This window comes from Bos indicus x Bos taurus, chromosome 25 (assembly GCF_003369695.1).
Source record: "Bos indicus x Bos taurus breed Angus x Brahman F1 hybrid chromosome 25, Bos_hybrid_MaternalHap_v2.0, whole genome shotgun sequence".
Taxonomy (NCBI): Eukaryota; Metazoa; Chordata; class Mammalia; order Artiodactyla; family Bovidae; genus Bos; species Bos indicus x Bos taurus.
This window is the reverse complement of record NC_040100.1, coordinates 16,231,158-16,252,409: the sequence shown is the minus strand read 5'-3', so window position 1 is coordinate 16,252,409 and position 21,252 is coordinate 16,231,158. Positions and strand designations below refer to the sequence as shown.

General features: G+C 43.6%; 1 protein-coding gene and 1 pseudogene across 4 annotated transcripts; one reads left to right on the top strand and one right to left on the bottom strand.

Moving 5' to 3' along the window:
* Nucleotides 1–68: 68 nt before the first annotated feature.
* On the bottom strand, nt 69–17,042 carry TMEM219 (transmembrane protein 219). 4 transcript variants are annotated; one of them, XM_027526807.1, is made up of 6 exons: nt 16,931–17,039; nt 15,699–15,897; nt 15,416–15,605; nt 3,436–3,665; nt 1,253–1,419; nt 135–236 (listed from the first exon to the last, which is right to left on the bottom strand). In XM_027526807.1, exons 2-5 carry the CDS (start codon nt 15,861–15,863, stop codon nt 1,285–1,287), a joined length of 720 nt encoding a protein of 239 aa, XP_027382608.1. In that variant the 5' UTR covers nt 15,864–15,897; nt 16,931–17,039; the 3' UTR covers nt 135–236; nt 1,253–1,284. The 4 variants fall into 4 exon arrangements, with proteins under 4 accessions (XP_027382606.1, XP_027382607.1, XP_027382608.1 ...); XM_027526805.1 differs by lacking the exon at nt 1,253–1,419 and having other exon boundaries at nt 69–236; nt 16,931–17,042; XM_027526806.1 differs by lacking the exons at nt 1,253–1,419; nt 16,931–17,039 and adding an exon at nt 16,442–16,864 and having other exon boundaries at nt 69–236.
* LOC113883249 lies at nt 8,296–10,927 on the top strand (annotated as a pseudogene).
* Nucleotides 17,043–21,252: the final 4,210 nt, after the last annotated feature.

Below are 21,252 nucleotides of genomic sequence, written 5' to 3'. Positions count from 1 at the left end.
AAACTGCAGTCATCTATGCCTTAAACCCGTTCCCTAACCTAAAGAGTCAACAAGGAAAAATACCCCAAACCTCCCTAGCCTTCCTACCCTAAAATTCCCACCTCAATCCAACCCCCAATCAACACCCCGGAAAACACTGAGCAAAAAAGCCTTTTATTTCCTCCCACATTCCAGCTCTCCACTTTTTGTAACATCTCTTCCAACTCAGAATCAAGTCCCAAGAAGTTGATCCACACCTGGAAAGAAAGAAAAAAGACGGCAGGTCAGAGGGCCCTTGGAGGAAGCTCTGGGATGGTTGCAGAAATTGAGGAAGGAGCAGAGGAAGTGACAACTAGAGATAAGCACAGGCATTTATTCCAAGTGAGATGGCCTCTGGACCCCAGGACCTGCCAGGAGCCAGAAAGCCTTCCTTTTCCAATCTGCTCAGATCTAAGAAAGGCTGAGAGGGTTTCACCTTTTCCCAACCCAAGTAGGTGGCTGCAGTAGTCAGGCCTAGCCCTAAGCAAGATAAGCAAAGTTGATCGTAAAGGTCGATCCTCTGGTTAGCGCTCTTCCTTGGGCCTGGGCTGTTTCCTGTTCTCCCACAGGGACTTCCTAGGGCACAGCAGCCAGCAGAAGCTGAAAATAGTTTAAGAGCTAGGTACACAATAAAATGACTCTCAAATTATATACGAGACTCACCTGAAAAGATAAGATTTTTTTTACAGAATTTTTTTACTTTAATGAGCGAGCACACTAACTAGCCAGCCAATATGTCCCACCCTCACTTTGCGGGCTGTGTCCCTCCAAAGATCCTGTTGGCAGAACTTTTTCTAAATGCAATGATGGCTAATGTAAAAGAGAAGGTGCATGTGAAGTACTTGGGCACATAGCATGTGTCTAGTAAATGGGCATCATCAATCCTTTTGAGCAGCTCAAGATGAATTTCACAAAATTTACATCATAAAACTGGCATCAGAATTTCATGAAAAAAGCAAGACAAATAGGATTTATATCCAGGGCACATCATCAAATTTCAACCCTCTTAATTCACCACTGTTGCCAAAAAGCTTGGACATGAACTACAGCTATGAATCTTAAAGTCAGAGTATTAACTGAAAGAAGTCAGTCACAGAAGAATGTGTATGATTCCATCTGTATAGAGTACAGAAATAAGTAAAACCAAACCGTATTGTTTAGGAATGGCTCTGTCTCAGAACTGCCACCCCCACCTCATCCCCTATTCCTACAGGACTGAGTCAAAGAACCTTACCTGAGAACAAGACAGGAACTAGGCCAGAGCCCTCAGAGCCGGGTTCTAGACCAGTGGGACTCCCGGCGCGGATGGAAGCATGCAGCAGTGAGACAGCAGAGGCCACAGAACAGAATCAGGAAGAAGCCCAAAACCAGCAGCCGAGAGCCACACAGAGTCAGCTCCTCCTAGGAGTGGGGATGGGGAGGGGAGGAGGAATGATGGAGAGGGTCTGTGGAGGATCTTCCCTGGGGAAGAAGACATCTTAGACGCCCCCAGCCCAAGGGCTATAGAGAGAGCCTTCATGGGGGAAAAGGATCTCCATATCCAGGGAACAACTAAAGGGAAAACGTTATTTTTATTTATTTTTGGCTGTGCTAGGTCTTTGTGACTGCGTGGGCTTTTCTCTAGTTGCAGAGAGTGGGGGCTACTCTAGTTGTGGCGTGAGGGCTTTTCATTGAGGTAGCTTCTCCTGCTGTAGAGCACAGGCTCTTAGGCATGAGGGCTTCAACAGTTGCAGCACGTGGGCTCAGTAGTTGTGGCACAGGGGCTGAGCTGCTCCATGGCATGTGCGATCCTCCCGGTCCAGGGATCGAACCCATGTCTCCTGCATTGGCAGGTGGATTCTTTACCACTGAGCCACCAGGAAAGCCCTCTATTTTTATAGAATTTAACACTTGTCTACTTTCTTTCTCAAACATTAAGTTGAATATTGTAATGATGCCAAGAGACAGGGAAGTTCACTACTGTCTATGTTTTGAAATGTGTAAGCAGGGCCAGGTCTGGAAACCAAGACCTCTGGATTCCAAGCTCCCAGGTCATGTTCCTCACCAGGGTCTTTACAAATCTGAGGGAAGTGTATGCAGCAGCCTCCTAACTGTCTCTCTCCTCCACTTAGCCAGTCTTGTCCACCCAGCACCAGGGAATCCTGTGACCTGCAGTTATCAAATCATAGCATCTTAGCCAGGCATCACGGTGCATCATGACCTGGCCCCTGCATCTCTTTGCCTCTTCCCCAAGTCATTTCTAAGCCCTCATCGTGGAGTGCCCCCGAACACTGAACACTTTTCAATCCCCAGGCCTGTGCTCATCCTAATCCCTTTGCCTGGAACGTGTCTCCCTCCCCTCTCCCGAAACCCCTCTATGGCATTCCTGGCCCAAGTCTTCCTCATTCTGCAAGGATCACCCTGACAGGGCAGAATGAGCCTCAGACTTGGAAGTCAAACACTGCAGGTTTCAATCCTGGCTCTGCCAACTTAACCAGTTGTATGGCCTGGGGCAATTCACTCCCTCTGTTTCCTCATCTGTAAAATGGGATAATAACAGCTACCTCAAAAGGCTATTTTAAGATCAAATAAGATAATGAACCTGAAAACACTTTGTACATTATAAACTACTGTAAACAATTCCCTTTCTTAAGTGCCACCTTCTTGGTGAAGCACTCCCCATAAACGTGCAAGTTAAGAGTTAATTGGTCCTCACTCTGTTTGAATAACACTTTGCTCACATCTCTCCGATAGCAATTAGCCCATTCTGCCTTTTATTACTGCTTCTGAACTCCTTTGAGGTTAAAATCATGTTTTATTGTATCTAAAGACAACTGTTAATAGTAATAGCTAACATTTATCCAATCTATTATGTACCAGGCATTGTACTAGGCACTTTACATTCATTCTCATTTATCCTTATTTGTTAGTACTAGGAGATAGTATCCGGAGAAGGCAATGGCACCCCACTCCAGTACTCTTGCCTGGAAAATCCCATGGACGGAGGAGCCTGGTAGGCTGCAGTTCATGGGGTCGCTAAGAGTCAGACACGACTGAGTGACTTCACTTTCACTTTTCACTTTCATGCATTGGAGAAGGAAATGACAACCCACTCCAGTGTTCTTGCCTGGAGAATCCCAGGGTCGGTGGAGCCTAATGGGCTGCCATCTATGGGGTCGCACAGAGTCGGACACGACTGAAGCGACTTAGTAGTAGTAGTAGGAGGAGGAGGAGATAGTATCATGTTTGCTATTTTACAGATGAGGAAGCTGAGGTTCTGAAAGGTCCACATGCTTGCTCAAGGTCACACAGCCTCTGCGGCAAGATTATAAAGCCTGTGCTTTTCCCCCTTGGTAAAGCTACCTCCAGGGGCCTTCACAACACAGCACTCAGCATGGCAGTTTATGAAAGCCCGACAAAGTTTACTGAGGCTCTTACCGAGGTGAGCAACTTGGTGAGCACAAGACCTTCGTGGCTCCAGACACCGACACACTCCTCAGACATTCTAGGGCTCAGGGTGGCATTTCCTGCTCCCTCCTCTGAGCAGGGTATCGGTGGCTGGCTGGAGGGCAGGATTTCTGGAATAGCACTAAAATACAGGCAGGTTCCTGGGGTCCTTTCTGTGGTCACCCTGGCCGTAACGAGGACCAGCTCTCTTGCAAAAGATCCTATGAGAGGCACAGGGGAGGAGATGTTAAGAAAATTCTGGGAGGTATCCATCTTTAGACATCTATTCATTTCTGTAGGCTTCCTACAGTACCAGGTATTTTGGTATTGATTGTATTCAAGAAAGTCCTTTAATACCATCATTTATGTCACTGAGAAATGAAAACAACTGCGTACCAATATAAACAAAATTTAAGTTAGCTCACAATCAATAAACGGTCATACCAGTTCTCAGAAGGCTGCAGTAAAACTGAGATAGATACACACTGCTGCTATCAATTTCTATAAACTAGTTTGTTCTTCTGAAGAAAGTTTTCTACTAGGTACCCAAATCCATTAAAAAGTTCACATCTCATTTCAAATTAGTAGAAAAAGAATGGCCTACTCAGTCAATGGCCCTGGGACAATTTCCATTTGGAAAAAAAGTTAGACTGTTACCTGACACTATAAAGTCCAGATGTATTAAAGAGCTTTTGTAAATAAACTAAAACAAAAAAAAAAAACCTAAGTAGGTATTAAAAGAAAACAGAGAAGAATATTTTCTCATTTTGAAGTGGGAAACAAAGGCCTTCCAAAAAAAGACACAAAACTTAAAAGCCTGAGGACAAGAGCAATAAATTTCGTAAGAATTAAAGGCTTCCACACAATGAAAGGTAAGTTTTAAAAAAAGAAGAAAGTAATAGAATGACTGAAAATACCTATGGCATATTTAATTGGCAAAAGTGTTTACTATCCAGAATGTATAAAGATCTTAAAAAAATCATAAGATAAATATCTTGAAAGAAAAATAACTAAAGGATATGAATAGGAAATTCAGAGAATACATGAAAATGGCCAATAAACCTGTACGAAAATTGCTCAGCTTCACTAGCAATCAGGAGAAAGCAAATTAAAACAATCAGGTAATTCCAGGAACTTCCCTGGTGGTTCAGTGGTTCAGAATCTACCTTTCTAATGCAAGGGATGCAGGTTCAATTCCCGGTCAGGGAATTAAGAGCCCACATGCTGCAGAGCAACTAAGCCCTCACACCACTGTTAGAGTCCTCATGCTGAAACTAAGACTGGAAGTGGCCAAAGAAATTAATTTTTAAAAATCAGGTAGGAGTGGGAAGGAGCTTCAAAAGGGAGGGGATATATGTATACCTATGGCTGATTCATGTTGAGGTTTGACAGAAAACAGCACAATTCTGTAAGCAATTTCAGTTCAGTTCAGTTCAGTCGCTCAGTCGTGTCCCACCCTTTGCGACCCCATGAATTGCAGCACGCTAGGCCTCCCTGTGCATCACCAACTCCCAGAGTTCACCCAGACTCATGTCCATCGAGTTGGTGATGCCATCTAGCCATCTCATCCTCTGTCGTCCCCTTCTCCTCCTGCCCCCAGTCCCTCCCAGCATCAGGGTCTTTTCCAATGAGTCAGCTCTTCACATCAGGTGGCCAAAGTATTGGAGTTTCAGCTTTAGCATCAGTCCTTCCAATGAACACCCGGGACTGATCTCCTTTAGGATGGACTGGTTGGATCTCCTTGCAGTCCAAGGGACTCTCAAGAGTCTTCTCCAACACCACAGTTCCAAAGCCTCAATTCTTCGGTGCTTAGCTTTCTTCACAGTCCAACTCTCACATCCATACATGACCACTGGAAAAACCATAGCCTTGACTAGACGGACCTTTGTTGGCAAAGTAATATCTCTGCTTTTTAATATGCTATCTAGGTTGGTCATAACTTTCCTTCCAAGGAGTAAGCGTCTTTTAATGTCACGGCTGCAGTCACCATCTGCAGTGATTTTGGAGCCCCCCAAAATAAAGTCTGACACTGTTTCCACTGTTTCCCCATCTATTTCCTATGAAGTGATGGAACCAGATGCCATGATCTTAGTTTTCTGAATGTTGAGCTTTAAGCCAACTTTTTCACTCTCCTCTTTCACTTTCATCAAGAGGCTCTTTAGTTCCTCTTAACTTTCTGCCATAAGGGTGGTGTCATCTGCATATCTGAGGTTATTGATATTTCTCCCAGCAATCTTGATTCCAGCTTGTGCTTCTTCCAGGCCAGTGTTTCTCATGATGTACTCTGTGTATAAGTTAAATAAGCAGGGTGGCAATATACAGCCTTGATGTACTCCTTTTCCTATTTGGAACCAGTCTGTTGTTCCATGTCCAGTTCTAACTGTTGCTTCCTGACCTGCATACAGGTTTCTCAAGAGGCAGGTCAGGTGGTCTGGTATTCCCATCTCTTTCAGAATTTTCCAGTTTATTGTGATCCACAAAGTCAAAGGCTTTGGCATAGTCAATAAAGCAGAAATAGATGTTTTTCTGGAACTCTCTTGCTTTTTCCATGATCCACCGGATGTTGGCAATTTGATCTCTGATTCCTCTGCCTTTTCTAAAACCAGCTTGAACACCTGGAAGTTCACAGTTCACGTATTGCTGAAGCCTGGCTTGGAGAATTTTTGAACATTACTTTACTAGCGTGTGAGATGAGTGCAATTGTGTGGTAGTTTGAACATTCTTTGGCATTGCCTTTCTTTGGGAGTGGAATGAAAACTGACCTTTTCCAGTCCTGTGGCCACTGCTGAGTTTTCCAAATTTGCTGGCATATTGAGTGCAGCACTTTCACAGCATCATCTTTCAGGATTTGAAATAGTTCAACTGGAATTCCATCACCTCCACTAGCTTTGTTCATAGTGATGCTTTCTAAGACCCACTTGACTTCACATTTCAGGATGTCTGGCTCTAGGTGAGTGATCACACCATCGTGATTATCTTGGTCGTAAAGATCTTTTTTGTACAGTTCTTCTGTGTAATCTTGCCACCTTTTCTTAATATCTTCTGCTTCTGTTAGGTCCATACCATTTCTGTCCTTTATCGAGCCCATCTTTGCATGTAATGTTCCCTTGGTATCTCTAGTTTTCTTGAAGAGATCTCTAGTCTTTCCTATTCTGTTGTTTTCCTCTATTTCTTTGCATTGATCGCTGAGGAAGGCCTTCTTATCTCTCCTTGCTATTCTTTGGAACTCTGCATTCAGATGCTTGTATCTTTCCTTTTCTCCTTTGCTTTTCGCTTCTCTTCTTTTCACGGCTATTTGTAAGTCCTCCTCAGACAGCCATTTTGCTTTTTTGCATTTCTTTTCCATGGGATGGTCTTGATCCCTGTCTCCTGTACAATCTCACGAACCTCCATCCATAGTTCATCAGGCACTGTCTCTATCAGACCTAGTCCCTTAAATCTATTTCTCACTTCCACTGTATAATCATAAGGGATTTGATTTAGGTCATACCTGAATGGTCTAGTGGTTTTCCCTACTTTCTTCAATTTAAGCCTTCTGCTGCTGCTGCTGTTGCTACTGTTAAGCCACTTCAGTCATGTCCAACTGTGTGACCCCATAGACGGCAGCCACCAGGCTCCCCCATCCCTGGGATTCTCCAGGCAAGAACACTGGAGTGGGTTGCCATTTCCTTCTCCAATGCAGGAAAGTGAAAAGTGAAAGTGAAGTCGCTCAGTTGTGTCTGACTCTTCGCGACCCCATGGACTGCAGCCCACCAGGCTCCTCCATCCATGGGATTTTCCAGGCAAGAGTACTGGAGTGGGGTGCCATTGCCTTCTCTGATTTAAGCCTGAATTTGGCAATAAGGAGTTCATGATCTGAGCCACAGTCAGCTCCTGGTCTTGTTTTTGCTGACTGTATAGCGCTTCTCCATCTTTGGCTGCAAAGAATATAATCAATCTGATTTCAGTGTTGACCATCTGGTGATATCCGTGTGTAGAGTCTTCTCTTGTGTTGTTGGAAGAGGGTGTTTACTATGACCGGTGCTTTCTCTCGGCAAAACTCTATTAGCCTTTGCCCTGCTTCATTCCGTACTCCAAGGCCAAATTTGCCTATTACTCCAGGTGCTTCTTGACTTCCTACTTTTGCATTCCAGTCCCCTATAATGAAAAGGACATCTTTTGGGGGTGTTTAGTTCTAAAAGGTCTTGTAGCTCTTCATAGAACCGTTCAGCTTCTTCAGTGTTACTGGTTGGGGCACAGGCTTGGATTACCGTGACATTGAATTGTTTGCCTTGGAAACGAACAGAGATCATTCTGTCGTTTTTGAGACTGCATCCAAGTACTGCATTTCGGATTCTTTTGTTGACCATGATGGCTACTCCATTTCTTCTGAGGGATTCCTGCCCACAGTAGTAGATACAATGGTCATCTGAGTTAAATTTACCCATTCCAGTCCATTTTAGTTTACTGATTCCTAGAATGTCGACATTCACTCTTGCCATCTCCTGTTTGACCACTTCCAATTTGCCTTGATTCATGGACCTGACATTCCAGGTTCCTATGCAATATTGCTCTTTACAGCATCAGACCTTGCTTCTATCACCAGTCACATCCACAACTGGGTATTGTTTTTGCTTTGGCTCCATCTCTTCATTCTTTCTGGAGTTATTTCTCCACTGATCTCCAGTAGCATATTAGGCACCTACTGACCTGGGGAGTTTCTCTTTCAGTATCCTATCAGTGTAAGCAATTATCCTTCAATAAAAAATAAATTAATTAATTAAAAAAATCATGTAGAAGGAAAGGGCAACCCACTTGAGTACTCTTGCCTGGAAAATTCCATGGACAAAGGAGTCTGGTGGGTCACAAAAACAAAAGAGCTGTACACAACTTAGTGACTAAACAACAACAAAAGTCAAAGTTCACACTCTTTCCTGTCTGCTACTGAGTCCAGCCAGTGAGTTTCTAATTTTGGTTGTTGTGATTTTCAATTCTAAAATTTGCACTTACATCTTTATGTTCTCTATTTCTTTACAGACTATTGTTAGCATTTAAGACTGTTCTTGATTGAGCGTTTTTATAATGGCTGACTTAAAATCTTTGTCGAATAATTCTGTCATGTGTATTCTATTTTGACATCTATTGATCATTCTTTCCTGTGCAAGTTAAAATTTTTGTGGTCCTTATATGGTGAATAATTTTGGTTGTATCATGACATTTTAAGGATTATTTACAAGATTCTGAACATAGTCTTGTTTAAATTCTATGAAGAATGTTGGTCTTTTTGTTTTAGCAGGCAATGGGACCGTTGGGGTTCAGGGTAAAAAAATTTCAACCTGGGGCTCTGTTTTCAATGTCAGATTGAGGCAGGCGGTAGATGTGCCCATCTTCACCGGGTGAACAATTGGGAGTTCATTCCCTGTGGTCAGCAACTCCAAAATATTCATAACAGGACAATCAAGAGAGGCTAGGCCCTACCCAGATAAGAGACCACATATTCCTCACTCTTTAGGTCAAGGAGACCTTCCTGTCTAGAAAACTCCTTGGAGGTCAAAAAGGGAGTGATGCTAAACTATCCACAGGCCTTTTTGCTGGAATCCCCCTTGGCTTAGAGATGCGTGAGCATACATGGGAGGATCCTGTGATATACCAAATACGGACTTAGGCAAATCAAAATGACTGGCCAGTGGCTAGCCCAGGTCGCCAGGGGCCAGCGCAGGTCGCCAGGGGCCGAGGGCTCTGGCCAGCACGCGGGGATGAGCAGGTCCCTGGGCCAGGTGGCAGCAGCTCTGCTCCACTGTGGGCGCGGTGCAGGTAGCGGCCTGCAGATCCTGGGCGTGAGGGGCAGAACGCTTGGGTGGCAGCGGCTCTTGGGAACACCTGGACGCATTGGTGAAGAAGGACAAGGTGGTGCTCTTCCTCGGGGGGACGCCGGAGCAGCCCAATGTGGCTTCAGCAACACCGTGGTGCAGATCCTGCAGCTCCACGGCGTCCGTGACTACCTGGCCCACAACATGCTGGACCACCGCCAGCTCCAGCAAGGTATTAAAGACTATTCCACTGTCCCGCAAGTGCACCTCAACGGCGAGTCCATGGAGGGCTGTGACAATGCACCACAAGGACCTGGTAGAAGAACTGAAAAAGCTGGAGATCCGCTCCGCCCTCTTAGATGAAACAAAAGACCAAGATTCAAGTGAGGGAGGGGGGCCCGGGCGAGGAGCCGTTGGTGTCAAGAGTCTCACCACCAGAGAAGCCTTACCCATTCGGGTTCCCACTCTTCAGATGACTGCTTGCACTGCTTTCTCCAATTTGTAAGCAGCTGGGTGATTTTAGCCTGTCTGGTGTTTGGGCAAGGAATATCCCATTGTGAACATAATCGTAACCAATGCACTGTCATAATCGATGTCATATTATGATGTTGTAAACAAAATTCCTTCTTGTGTTGTCCTTTGCTCTTTGCCTGATCCACGAGTAAACCTAGGAGCTTTTGAATCATTGTTATTTACAGGTCCTCCGCAAATATGTCAGTCTGCAAAGATAATATAATCCCCCTCCCCAGTTTTTTGCAACTTGTTCTGCTAAGAAAAATGATGGACAAGGAAGAAAATAAGACAACCGGGTTTTTAGCTTTTTAAAAAATAAACTGCCAACCCAGGAAAGAGGAAACCCAAAAGAAATGCCCCACACAAGTGATTTAAACTACCACAAGGGTATGACTCTCTCTCTGAGTTTGCCTATGCGTCACAAGTGATTTAAACTACCAGAAGGGTATGACTCTCTCTGAGTTTGCCTATGTGTCTATCCACACATACTGTACTCTTTTTTCCTAATAAACAATTTACTTGTTTCACTAAAAAAATAAAATAAAAATCAGGTAGTTCCTTGGACCATTAAATTGGTAAAAATTAAAAGGAGTGATAATAACAAGAGCTGTTGAAATGTGGAGAAAGGGGCACTCTTCACAGGTGACACTTTTAGAGGACAATTTGGTTGTTTCTGTTGCAATGTTAAATGGAGACAGAGAAGGACCGAGAGGATGCCCAGCAAACTGTGGACTCTTCAGGGGAGGTAAGGAAGAGTTTTACATTTGCTCTGTACATTTCTATGTAATCTGATTCCACAACAAAATGAATTTGGGTATTTAAAAAAATGTCCATACTTTGCCTCAGTAATACCACTTGTAGAAACTAAGAAATCCTAAGAAAAGGATTCAAAAGAAAAATGCAAAGTATACCAAGTGTTTATTGTAATTTCATGAAAAATATCAAAAAATAGAAAACAAAAATGTTTATCAATAGAGAAAGCATTAACAAAGATTGGTCTAACCAATTAACAGATCAATTTATATCCATTAAAATAATAGTGTTCTGGCCATTCAGTAATATAGAAAACATGATGTCATAAAGTGAAAAAAAAAATACAAACCAGTATATACATCATAATTGCAACTGAGAAACACATTTGTGAAATTTATAAGAGAATTCCCTTTTCTTCTACGTTCCTCAAATCAAATCTCTCACCAAATCCTATCCATCTTACACTTCTATCAACTCTCTCAAATCAGTCCCCCTCTTTCACACCACCGTCTGGGGAGCTGTGTTACACTGCAAGTGGATCTTAGTTCCCTAACCAGGGAATGAACCCATGCCCCTGCATTAGAAGTGCACAGTCTTAACCACTGGGTCAGCAGGAAGTCCTTATCATCTTTTTATCACAATCACCTCCTAACTGGTCTTCATGCACCTTGACCCATTCCTTCCAGGCAGTCAGCCAACAGAGTATGATCTTTTAAAAAGAACAAAAGAACAAAATTCTACTATCTTTCTGATTAAACTCATTGAGTAAGCCAAATATAATAGTTAAAAGTCCAACTACCTTGGCTTGGCACAAGGGACTCTTCATGGAATTCTGCCTGCTGCTTCAGATCCATCTCCTGCCACTCATCAATACTCCTTTCCCTGCAACAAACTGAACCCCTGGAAGTTCCTAAATGTGCCATTGTAATCCCCGTCTGCCTGCTTTTGCATATGTTCTTCCCTCTGGGCTTCCCAGGTGGCTCAGCAGTAAAGAATCTGCCTGCCAATGCAGGAGATGCAAGAGACACGGGTTCGATCCCTAAGTCGGGAAGATCCCCTGGAGGAGGAAATGGCAAGCCACTTCAATATTCTTGCCTGGAGAATCCCATGGACAGAGGAGCCTGGTGGACTACAGTCTACAGTGTCACAAAGAACTGGACACAACAGCAACCGTGCCCACGTGCACGCACTGGCCGAAAGGGCACATTCTTAAGCCTCCCTCAAGCTTCAGTTCAAGCCCTACTATATCCTTGGAAAGGCCTGTCTTCACCATCCCTGCTTGATAGACTTAGGAGTTCTCTGGCTATACCCTTTGTTCTGCTGCACATGCTGAAAGGTATTTACTTCTGTTCACATCTGTATCCTTGCTAGATTGTGAGTGATTTGAGGTGAGGATCCGTATCTTACAGACTGCTCGATTCCCCGTGCTTGGTACATAGTAGGTGTTCAATAATTACTGCTTAGATGATGCAATCATATGTGATTACTTTTTACTTGGTCCAAAACAATCTTGAATGTTACAACTTTGTTTCTAACCATGCAGAAGCAGAAACTGACAAGCTGATCCTAAAAATAACATGAAAATTCAAGGGATCTGCAATAGCCAAAACAATCTTTTTTTAAAAAAAAGAACAAAGCTGGAGAGTTCGCATTTTTTCCCATCCAAGTATTAACCAGGCTCCACCCTGCTTAGCTTCTGAGTCAGGGTGGTACAGCTGTAGATGAGAATTCACATTTTCTGATTTCAAAACTTACTACAAAGCTACAGTGCTCAAAACAGTGTGGTACTAGCATAAGTAGAGACATAGATCAATGGAATAGAACTGAGAATCCAGAAATAAACCCATATGTCTGTGGTCAATTGCTTTCAGTAAGAGTGCCAAGGTTATTCAATGAGGAAAGAATAGTCTTCTCAACAAAATGTGCCAGGTCAACTGAATAGTAGCTGCAAATGAATAAAGTTGGACTCTATCCTCACACCATACACAAAAAAATTAACTAAAAATTGATCACAGATCTAAATGTAAGAGCTAAAAATACAAAATTCTTATAAGAAAACAATAGTAGTAACCTATATTTAGTGACCATGGGTTAGGCAAAGTCTTGTTGGATATAATGCTAAAATCACAAGCAGTAACAACAACAAAAATAGAAACTGGACCTCATCTAAATGAAAACTTTTGTGCTTCCAAGCATACCATTAACAAGGTGAAAAGACAACCCAGAGATGGGAGAGAAAATTTGCAAATCATACATCAGATAAGAATCCTATATATTTAGAAAACAAAAGAGACTCTTACAACTCAATAATTTAAAGAAAAGTTGTCCAATTTTTAAAATGAACAAAGACTCTGAATATACATTTCTCTGAAGAAGATACGCAAATGGCCAAATAAGCATATGAAAAAAATATTCAATATCATCAGTCATCAAGAAAATGGAAATCAAATGATGCAACTGATAAGGGCTGAATTTCCAAAACATACAAACAGCTCATACAACTCAAACAAACAAAAAAACCCAACAAAATCAAAAAATGGGAAGAAGAACTAAACAGCCATTTCTCCAATGAAGACATAGATACGGCCAATAGGCACATGAAAAGATGCTCATCATCGCTAATTATTAGAAGAATGCAAATCAAACTATGAGGTACCACTTCACACTGGTCAGAATGACCATCATCAAAAAGTCTAAAAATAACAAATCCTAACAGAGGTGTAGAGAAAAGGGAACCCTCTTACGCTGTTGGTAGGAATGTAAACTAGTGCAGTCTCTACAGAAAACAGTATGAAAGAAAGGTCCCTAAAAAATTAAAAATAGAGTTGCCATAGGATCCAGCAATCCCACTCCTGGGCATATATCCAGACAAAACTATAATTCAAGAAGACACATGCACCCCACAACAGCCAAGACCTGGCAACAACCTAGATACTTACTACTCAGCCATAAAAAGAGTGAAATAATGCCATTTGCAGCAGCATGGATGGACCTAGAGATGATCACACCAAGTGAAGTCAGAAAGAGAAAGACAAATGCCATATTATTTATATGCAGAATCTAAAATACAACACAAATGAACGTATCTATGAAACAGAAACAGACTCACAAACAGAGAGAACAGACTTGTGTTTGCCGAGGGAAAGTGGGGGCGGGGGCGGGTTGAGAGTCTGGGATTAGCCAACTATTATATATAGACTGTATAAACAACAAGGTCCTACTGTATAGCACAGGACATTCAATATTCTGTGATAAACCATAATGGAAAAGAATATGAAGAAGAATATATATATGTATAACTGAATCACTTTGATGTACAGCATAAATTAACACAACACTGTAAATCAACTGTACTTCAATAAAAAAAGAAAACGCAAATCAGAAACGTAATTAGACATCACTTCACACTGACTAGGATGGCTATAGTCAAAAAACAGGCAATAACCAGTGTTGGTGAGAATGTGAAGAAATTAGAACTCTTATACACTGCTGGAAGGAATATAAAATGGTACAGTCATTTTGGAAAACAGTCTAGCAGTTCCTTAAACACAGAGTTACTATATGACCCAGAAACTCCACTTCTAGGTATATACTCAAAAGAAATGAAAACACAGAATAATGCAATAACTTGTACATTAGTGTTTACAGCAGCATCATTCATAACACATAAGAAATGGAAACAATTCAAATGTCAATCAACTGATGAATGGATAAATAAAATGTGGAATATGCATATACTGAATGCCTTTCAGCAATAAAAAGAAATGAAGTACTAACATATCATACAATATGGATGAACCTTGAAAACATTATGCTAAGTAAAAGAAGCCAATCACAAAAGACAACATATTATATGAAATGTCCAGAAAAGGTATATCTTCAGAGATAGAAAGTATTACTGGTTGCCTAGGGCTGGAAGGTTAGGAGAAAAAGGGAAGTACATGCTAATGGGAACAGGATTTCTTCATCAGGTAATGAAAACGTTCTAGAATGGACAGTGGTGACAGTTGCAACATTTTTTTTAATATAAAAAAGCCATTTACTTGTACATTTTAAATAGGTGTGTTTTATGGTTATGTGAATCTTTTATATTTATATATATATATTTTACATAAAAAGAACAGGAAAAAATGTTCCAAGTCTGTATATATCATATACATTCCTTTACTCTTGCTCTCTGATCATACACATGTACATCTGACAATAAAAAGACCTACTCTCACCTGGCAACATACGTATATGTGTGCCTCCCTACAAATACACATATTGATTCCATGGAGAATCTTAGAACGATAGTGTTGGAAAGGACCACAGAAGTCTAAGAATTCCACTTTTCTCTCCTCCTCCTTCATTTCCACAGTCTTTAGATAAGGAACTTGAGGCCAAATCTCACCCAGGAATTAATGGCACCCCCAACTCACTCTCACTCGTCATTTTCCCAGAAAACTTGGCAATTTGGGAATGGAAGATGCCTAATTTTTCTGTGTACTTCATAGCACACAGAGCTCACAGAGCTATCAGGCACTGTATCAAGCATGTATCAGGGACTAAAGACACTAGGTTAAATAAATAGAACATGCTTTTCTGATATCCCTGAGGAATAAAGAAGGTGCCTCTAACAGAAGCCTCAAGGGGTGAAGAGGACTGAGAAAGAACTTTAGGTCAAATCTTGCCAATCTCACCACACCTCCAAGGATAGAATCAAAGGACCCTCAAAGCTGGAAGGGGACAGAGAAAACATTTATCGAGAATATACACAGTGGGCATTGTGTTCACTGAAAATACCTAGTCCTATTATAGCAGAAGTGATTAAGGCCCAGAGATGTGGCCAAGGTCACCAGGATGGTGAGGTCAGAGGCAGGGCCCCACCCCTGAGTGTTCTGATATCCAACCCCACAATTCCTCCTTGGTCTCACCTTTCAATCCCATCCGACTACCCTGGACCTGGGCTTGGAATGTCTGGGTCTTGTTCCTGTCTGGACCATCTCCGAAGTTCAAGGTGGTCAGTAAGCCCACGATATGAGACCCACGCCCCTTCCCTGTGACTGTCCCGTTCACGGGGCACAGGGTCAGCTGGCCAAAAGATCTCAAGAAGGAGACCCAGTCCTGTGTGCAAAAAGAAGGTGAGGAGAGGTGAGAGGAGGTCAGCAGCAAGAAGTGGCCTGCAGGGGATGGATGAGCAGGAGGGTGAGTACTCACCTGGGGGATGTCAGGGCTGCGCAGGTCAGTCCTGTGGGTGAGGAGGAAACCACCAAGACCCAAGCCAGAAAGGCCAAGAAGCAGCAGGATCAAAGTGGCACAGACCAGAGGCGGGTGGTGGGCCAGGCAGAAATGCAGGTAGTGCCCTGCCTGGCAGCTGCCCATGGGGAGCAGAGGGGTCTGAGCCTCCGGAAACAGCCTGCGGGAGGACAGGAAGGGAGAACTGGACAAGAGCCTGCCAGTAAGAAGGCACTTACCCATTTCATTCAAAGGGAAGTTAAAGCATCAGGAAGAGAAGGGACTTGTCCAAGGCCACACAGCCAGTGTGGCAGAGCCAGGACAGGAATCCGAGGCTCTTAACTCCGAGTGTTCATCTCCATGCACCACTCAATAAATGTTTGCTGAATTTCATTTCTTAAGTAATCAAGGCGGAAGCAGAGCAGAGTACGCTGTGCTGGAAAAAGGAACTCAAAAAGGAGAATTCTCCAGGGGAGAAATTCAGGAAGCAGCTGTTCCGGGGCTATGGTCTGGCCAAGGTTCCAGCTCAGAGTCCAGACAAGTAAGCGTCGGACCAAAAAAACTCCACTTTGGAGCTAAACTCAACTGAAATCCTCCTCTGCCGGTCACTGGCTCAAGGAGACAAATCAGCGAACCTGTGTGAGTTTAAGAAATCTGTGAAATGGGAGTTCTAGGAACATCAAATAGGGAGGACTAAATGAGGCAGATAAAAGTTGCCCTAGTACCTGGCCTTGCAAGAACTGAACAAATGTTCATTTCCTTTCTATTTCTCTGGGTCATATGGATCTTCAAAACCAGGTGGGACAAGGCAAAAATAACTACGGGGAAAATTGAGGTTCCGGCACTTTAACAAAGGAGTGGAAGGGCCAAAGTCTGAAACCCGGCTCCTCTTCCAAGTGAGTGCTCTTTCCCTGGCGAGAAGTGACAGCCTGATGAAAAGGAACATCTGGAAGGTGAGATAAACAGATGGGCTGGGGGAGAAGGAGGGCTCCAGGGAAATGCAGGTGTCACCAAGGCTCAGCCCCGGCCCTGTTTCCCGTCCTGGCACATCTGGAAGGACGGAAAAGGCAGGAAGGGGGAGGGCAGAGCCCGAGGTCGGTGGCTGGTGGTGCCCCTAAGCCTCCCCTCCCCCGCCAAGCCCCTCCTGCAGAAACTCAACACCCGCATCCCTTCCCGCTCTAGCAGCGTCAGATCTGCCCGCCGCTCGCTCTCACCGCTCGCAGCCGGGCGGAGGCCGGCGCCCCCCGCGACGTCACGCGTGGAGTCGCGAAGGGGCGGGGTCCATGCTCCCATCCAGCCGCCCCACCCGGCCTCGGCGGGATTCGCATGCGCAGTGCTTCTGCGAGGGCGCCTCGCCCCTCCCGGTCCGGGTTGGGGCGTACCAAAAGAACATCCAATGCAGGGGCAAAGGGAAAGAAATAACGCCACGGGAGGTGAGTAAAAGGGAGAGAGGCATCGGAGGTAATCCTAGAGGCATCCAGAAATAGTAATCTGTCCATCCGGGGGGATCATGGAGGCATTTCAACGAGAATCTCGTCGCAGGCAATTTTCTTCTGCTCGTCTCCCACCCGTGCCAATAGCACAGCCCAGCCGCGCCCTAGTTCCGGGTAAAACTTGGGGTCCGCCCGGGGGTGGGGCTCTGGTCCCGGGACTCTGGTCTTCCGGGCCGGCATTGGAGCATAGACTTTTTTTCTGCAATTTGAAGGCAATGGCACCCCACTCCAGTACTCTTGCCTGGAAAATCCCATGGGCGGAGGAGCCTGGTACGCTGTAGTCCATGGAGTCGGACACGACTGAGCGACTTCACTTTCACTTTTCACTTTCATGCACTGGTGAAGGAAATGGCAACCCACTCCAGTGTTCTTGCCTGGGGAATCCCAGGGACGGGGAGCCTGGTGGGCTGCCTTCTCTGGGGTCGCACAGAGTCGGACACGACTGAAGCGACTTAGCAGCAGCAGCAGCAGCAGTAGTGTCTAATGGAACGCCACTCCAGTACTCTTGCCTGGAAAATCCCATGGACGGAGGAGCCTGGTGGGCTGCAGTCCATGGGGTCGGGAAAAGTCGGACACAACTGAGCGACTTCACTTTCACTTTCATGCATTGGAGCAGGAAATGGCAAACCACTCCAGTGTTCTTGCCTGGAGAATCCCAGGGACGGGGGAGCCTGGTGGGCTGCCGTCTCTGGGGTCGCACAGAGTCGGACACGACTGAAGCGACTCAGCAGCAGCAGCAGCAGCAATGTCTACATCTCAGGCTTGGTCCATGGCTTTTACTGACCCCTTGATGCATCGGATCCTACAGCTGCAAGGCTGCTCAATAGAGACCATCTGCTTTCACTTCTGCTCGCATTTTAGAGATGAGAACAGGAGGTCCGTCTTAACCCAACAGGACACATGGAACCAATAACTTTGGGTTCGAATCTTGACTCTGTTCCTGCCCCTACGTAAAACATAACCGTGCTCTTCTGGGGACTGAGTTTACTTCTCTGTTAAAGGGGATCATCTTATCTGTCTCACTGTTTGAATGGGAAAATTAAGAGATAAAGTGTGGGAAAACGTGCACCCACTGAGCACACAACCAGCACTGGACAAATGCTGTATGAAACAGAAACCGAGTATTCAACTCTGCTGAGGCTTCCTTAAAGCAGAAACCATGTCCTTTCTGTACCACCACCCCCAAAAGTTTATAGCTCAAAATCCTCTCGTATATGTTGTTTAGTCCTTAAGCCATGTCCAACTCTTTTGCAACCCGATGGACTGTAGCCTGCCAGGTTCTTTTTGTCCATGGGATTTCCCAGGCAACCAGTACTGGAGTGGGTTGCCATTTCCTTCTCCACGGGATCTCCTTCCCCCCACACGGATCCAACCCTCATCTCCTGTATTGGCAGGTGGATTCTTTACACTGAGCCACCAGGGAAGCCCCACATATATATAGTCAAGTGATGTTCAACAAGGGGCCAAGACCGTTCAGTGGAGAAAAGCCTGTCTTTCCAACAAATGGTTTTAGGAAAACTGGATATCCACATGGAAGAGAAGGAAATTAAACTCATACTTCACACCCTATGCAAAAGTTAATTCAAAATGCATGAAAGAACTAAATGTAAAAGATGAAACTATACAGATGTTGAAGAAAACATAAGAGGAAAACTTCATGATACTAGATTTGGCAATGATTTCTTCAATATGACACTAAAAGCACAGACAGCAAGAGAAAAGAACAGGAAAATTAGACTATATCAAAGTTTAAAACTTCTGTGCATCAAAAGGCACAATCAACAGAGTGAAAAGGCAGTCCATGGAATGGGAGGAAATATTTGCAAATCATGACTCTGCCAAGGAGTTAATATCTAAAGTATATAAAGAACTCCTACAACTCAACAATAGCAAAACCAACTTGATTTAAAAAGTGACTTAAATAGATATTTCTCCAAAGAAGATATGTAAAATGACAACACATGAGAAGATGCTTAATATCACTAAGCACTAGGGAAATGCAAATCAAAATCACAGTTAGATACCACTTCATAGCTATCACGATGGCCACTCAAAAAAAAAAAAATAATAACAAAGGTTGACAAGGCTGAAGAAAGTGGAACCCTTATGCATTGTGCAGAGAAGGCAATGGCACCCCACTCCAGTACTCTTGCCTGGAAAATCCCATGTACAGAGGAGCCTGGTAGGCTGCAGTCCATGGGCTCCCTAGGAGTCGGACACGACTGAGCGACTTCACTTTCACTTTTCACTTTCATGCATCAGAGAAGGAAATGGCAACCCACTCCAGTGTTCTTGCCAGGAGAATCCCAGGGACGGAGAAGCCTGGTGGGCTGCCGTCTATGGGGTCGCACAGGGTTGGACACGACTGAAGCGACTTAGCAGCAGTAGCAGTATGCATTGTGGGTGAGGATGTAAATTGGTACAGCTACTATGGAAAACAGACCAGTGTATCTTTCAAAATTTTTAAATAGAACTACCATATTATCAAGCAATTTCACTTTTGGACATATAGTCCCCAAAACTGAAAGTAAGGTCTCAAAAAGATATATAAGTACCATGTTCATAGCAGCATTACTCAAAAGAGATAAGAGGTGGAAGCAACTCAGTGTGTCCATCGACAGATGAGTGGATAAAAAACAAATGGTATGCCATACAATAGAATATTATTCAGCCTCTAAAAAGGGCATTCTGACACATGCTACAACATGGATAAACTTTGAGGACATTATGCTAAGTGAAATAAGTGAGTCGCAAAAAGACAAATATTGTATTATTTGTCTTATATAAGATATTCAATACAATAAGTAGTCAAATTCATAGAGACAGAAAATAAAGAGGCAGGAGAGAAGAGAATGGGGAGTTACTGTTTAATGGGTTCAGAGTTTGAGTTTTCCAAGATAAAAAGTGTTCTGGAGACAGATGGTGGTAATGGTTACACAACAGGGTAAATGTACTTAACACTACTGAACTATATAATTAAAAATGATCAAGATAGTAAATGATGTGCATTTTGCCATGATTAAAAATAATGATTAAGAAACCTGGGGAGGATTTATGGCCCAGTCTCGTAGGGTATTAGTGGGTGTTTTTTAAATGCCATTGATTGTTGCAATTCCAAGTATAAGAAGTATTTTCTTCTCAAAGGAAAAAAATAAGTGTGGCTGTCAGAATTTTAGATTCTAGGAATTGGAAGGCACTTAATAACTGAACAACGGGCTTCCCTGGTGGCTCAGATGGTAAAGAATCTTCATGTAATAAGGGAGAGCCGGGTTCAATCCCTGGGTCAGGAAGATCATTTGCAGAAAGGAATGGCTACCTACTCCAGTATTGCCTGGAAAATTCCATTGACAGAGAATCGTGGCAGGCTACATCCATGGGGTCACAAAAGAGTTGGACATGAACGACTAACACTTTAATAACTGAACAGTTCAACAATACCACCACCCTCCTTTATTTTCTAAAGGGGCTAAAATTGATGTCTGGAGAAATTAAGGGACTTTCTTGCCCCAAGTCTTCCAGCCAGTTGAGCCTCAGCCAGAACTAGAGCCCACATGTCCCAACACTGAATCCAGCCCTTTCCCACTAAATCCTTTCTCAGTTCTGCCAAGAGCTCTCTCCTGAAAACCTACAAAAGTCTCTGCACGTTCACTGGTAGTCACGTCCAGCCCAGTGTGGGCCAACTAGGTAAACTTTCCCTAGTTTTGACCTAGTCTCCCTACCTGCACCTCAGCTCTTAGAGTACCATGTTCTCACAAGCCCCAGGTCTTTTCATAGTTTGAGCACATATTATTTGCTCAGTAAATATTTATTGATGAATTTACTAAAAACATCTCCATACAGCCCAGTTTCCCCAAGAACTCACAGATTTTCAGTCTCATTTTATGGTTGGGAGTATGTCTACCCAGGTTTGAATGTTTGTGAAATTTAGGTTAAAATGTAACAGAAAGTTTATTCTGTCAACAATCATTTTTTTAAACGCCTGCTATGGTTCAGGTCCAAAATTAATATCCACATAGCAAAAATTTTGTTAATGCTTTGACTTA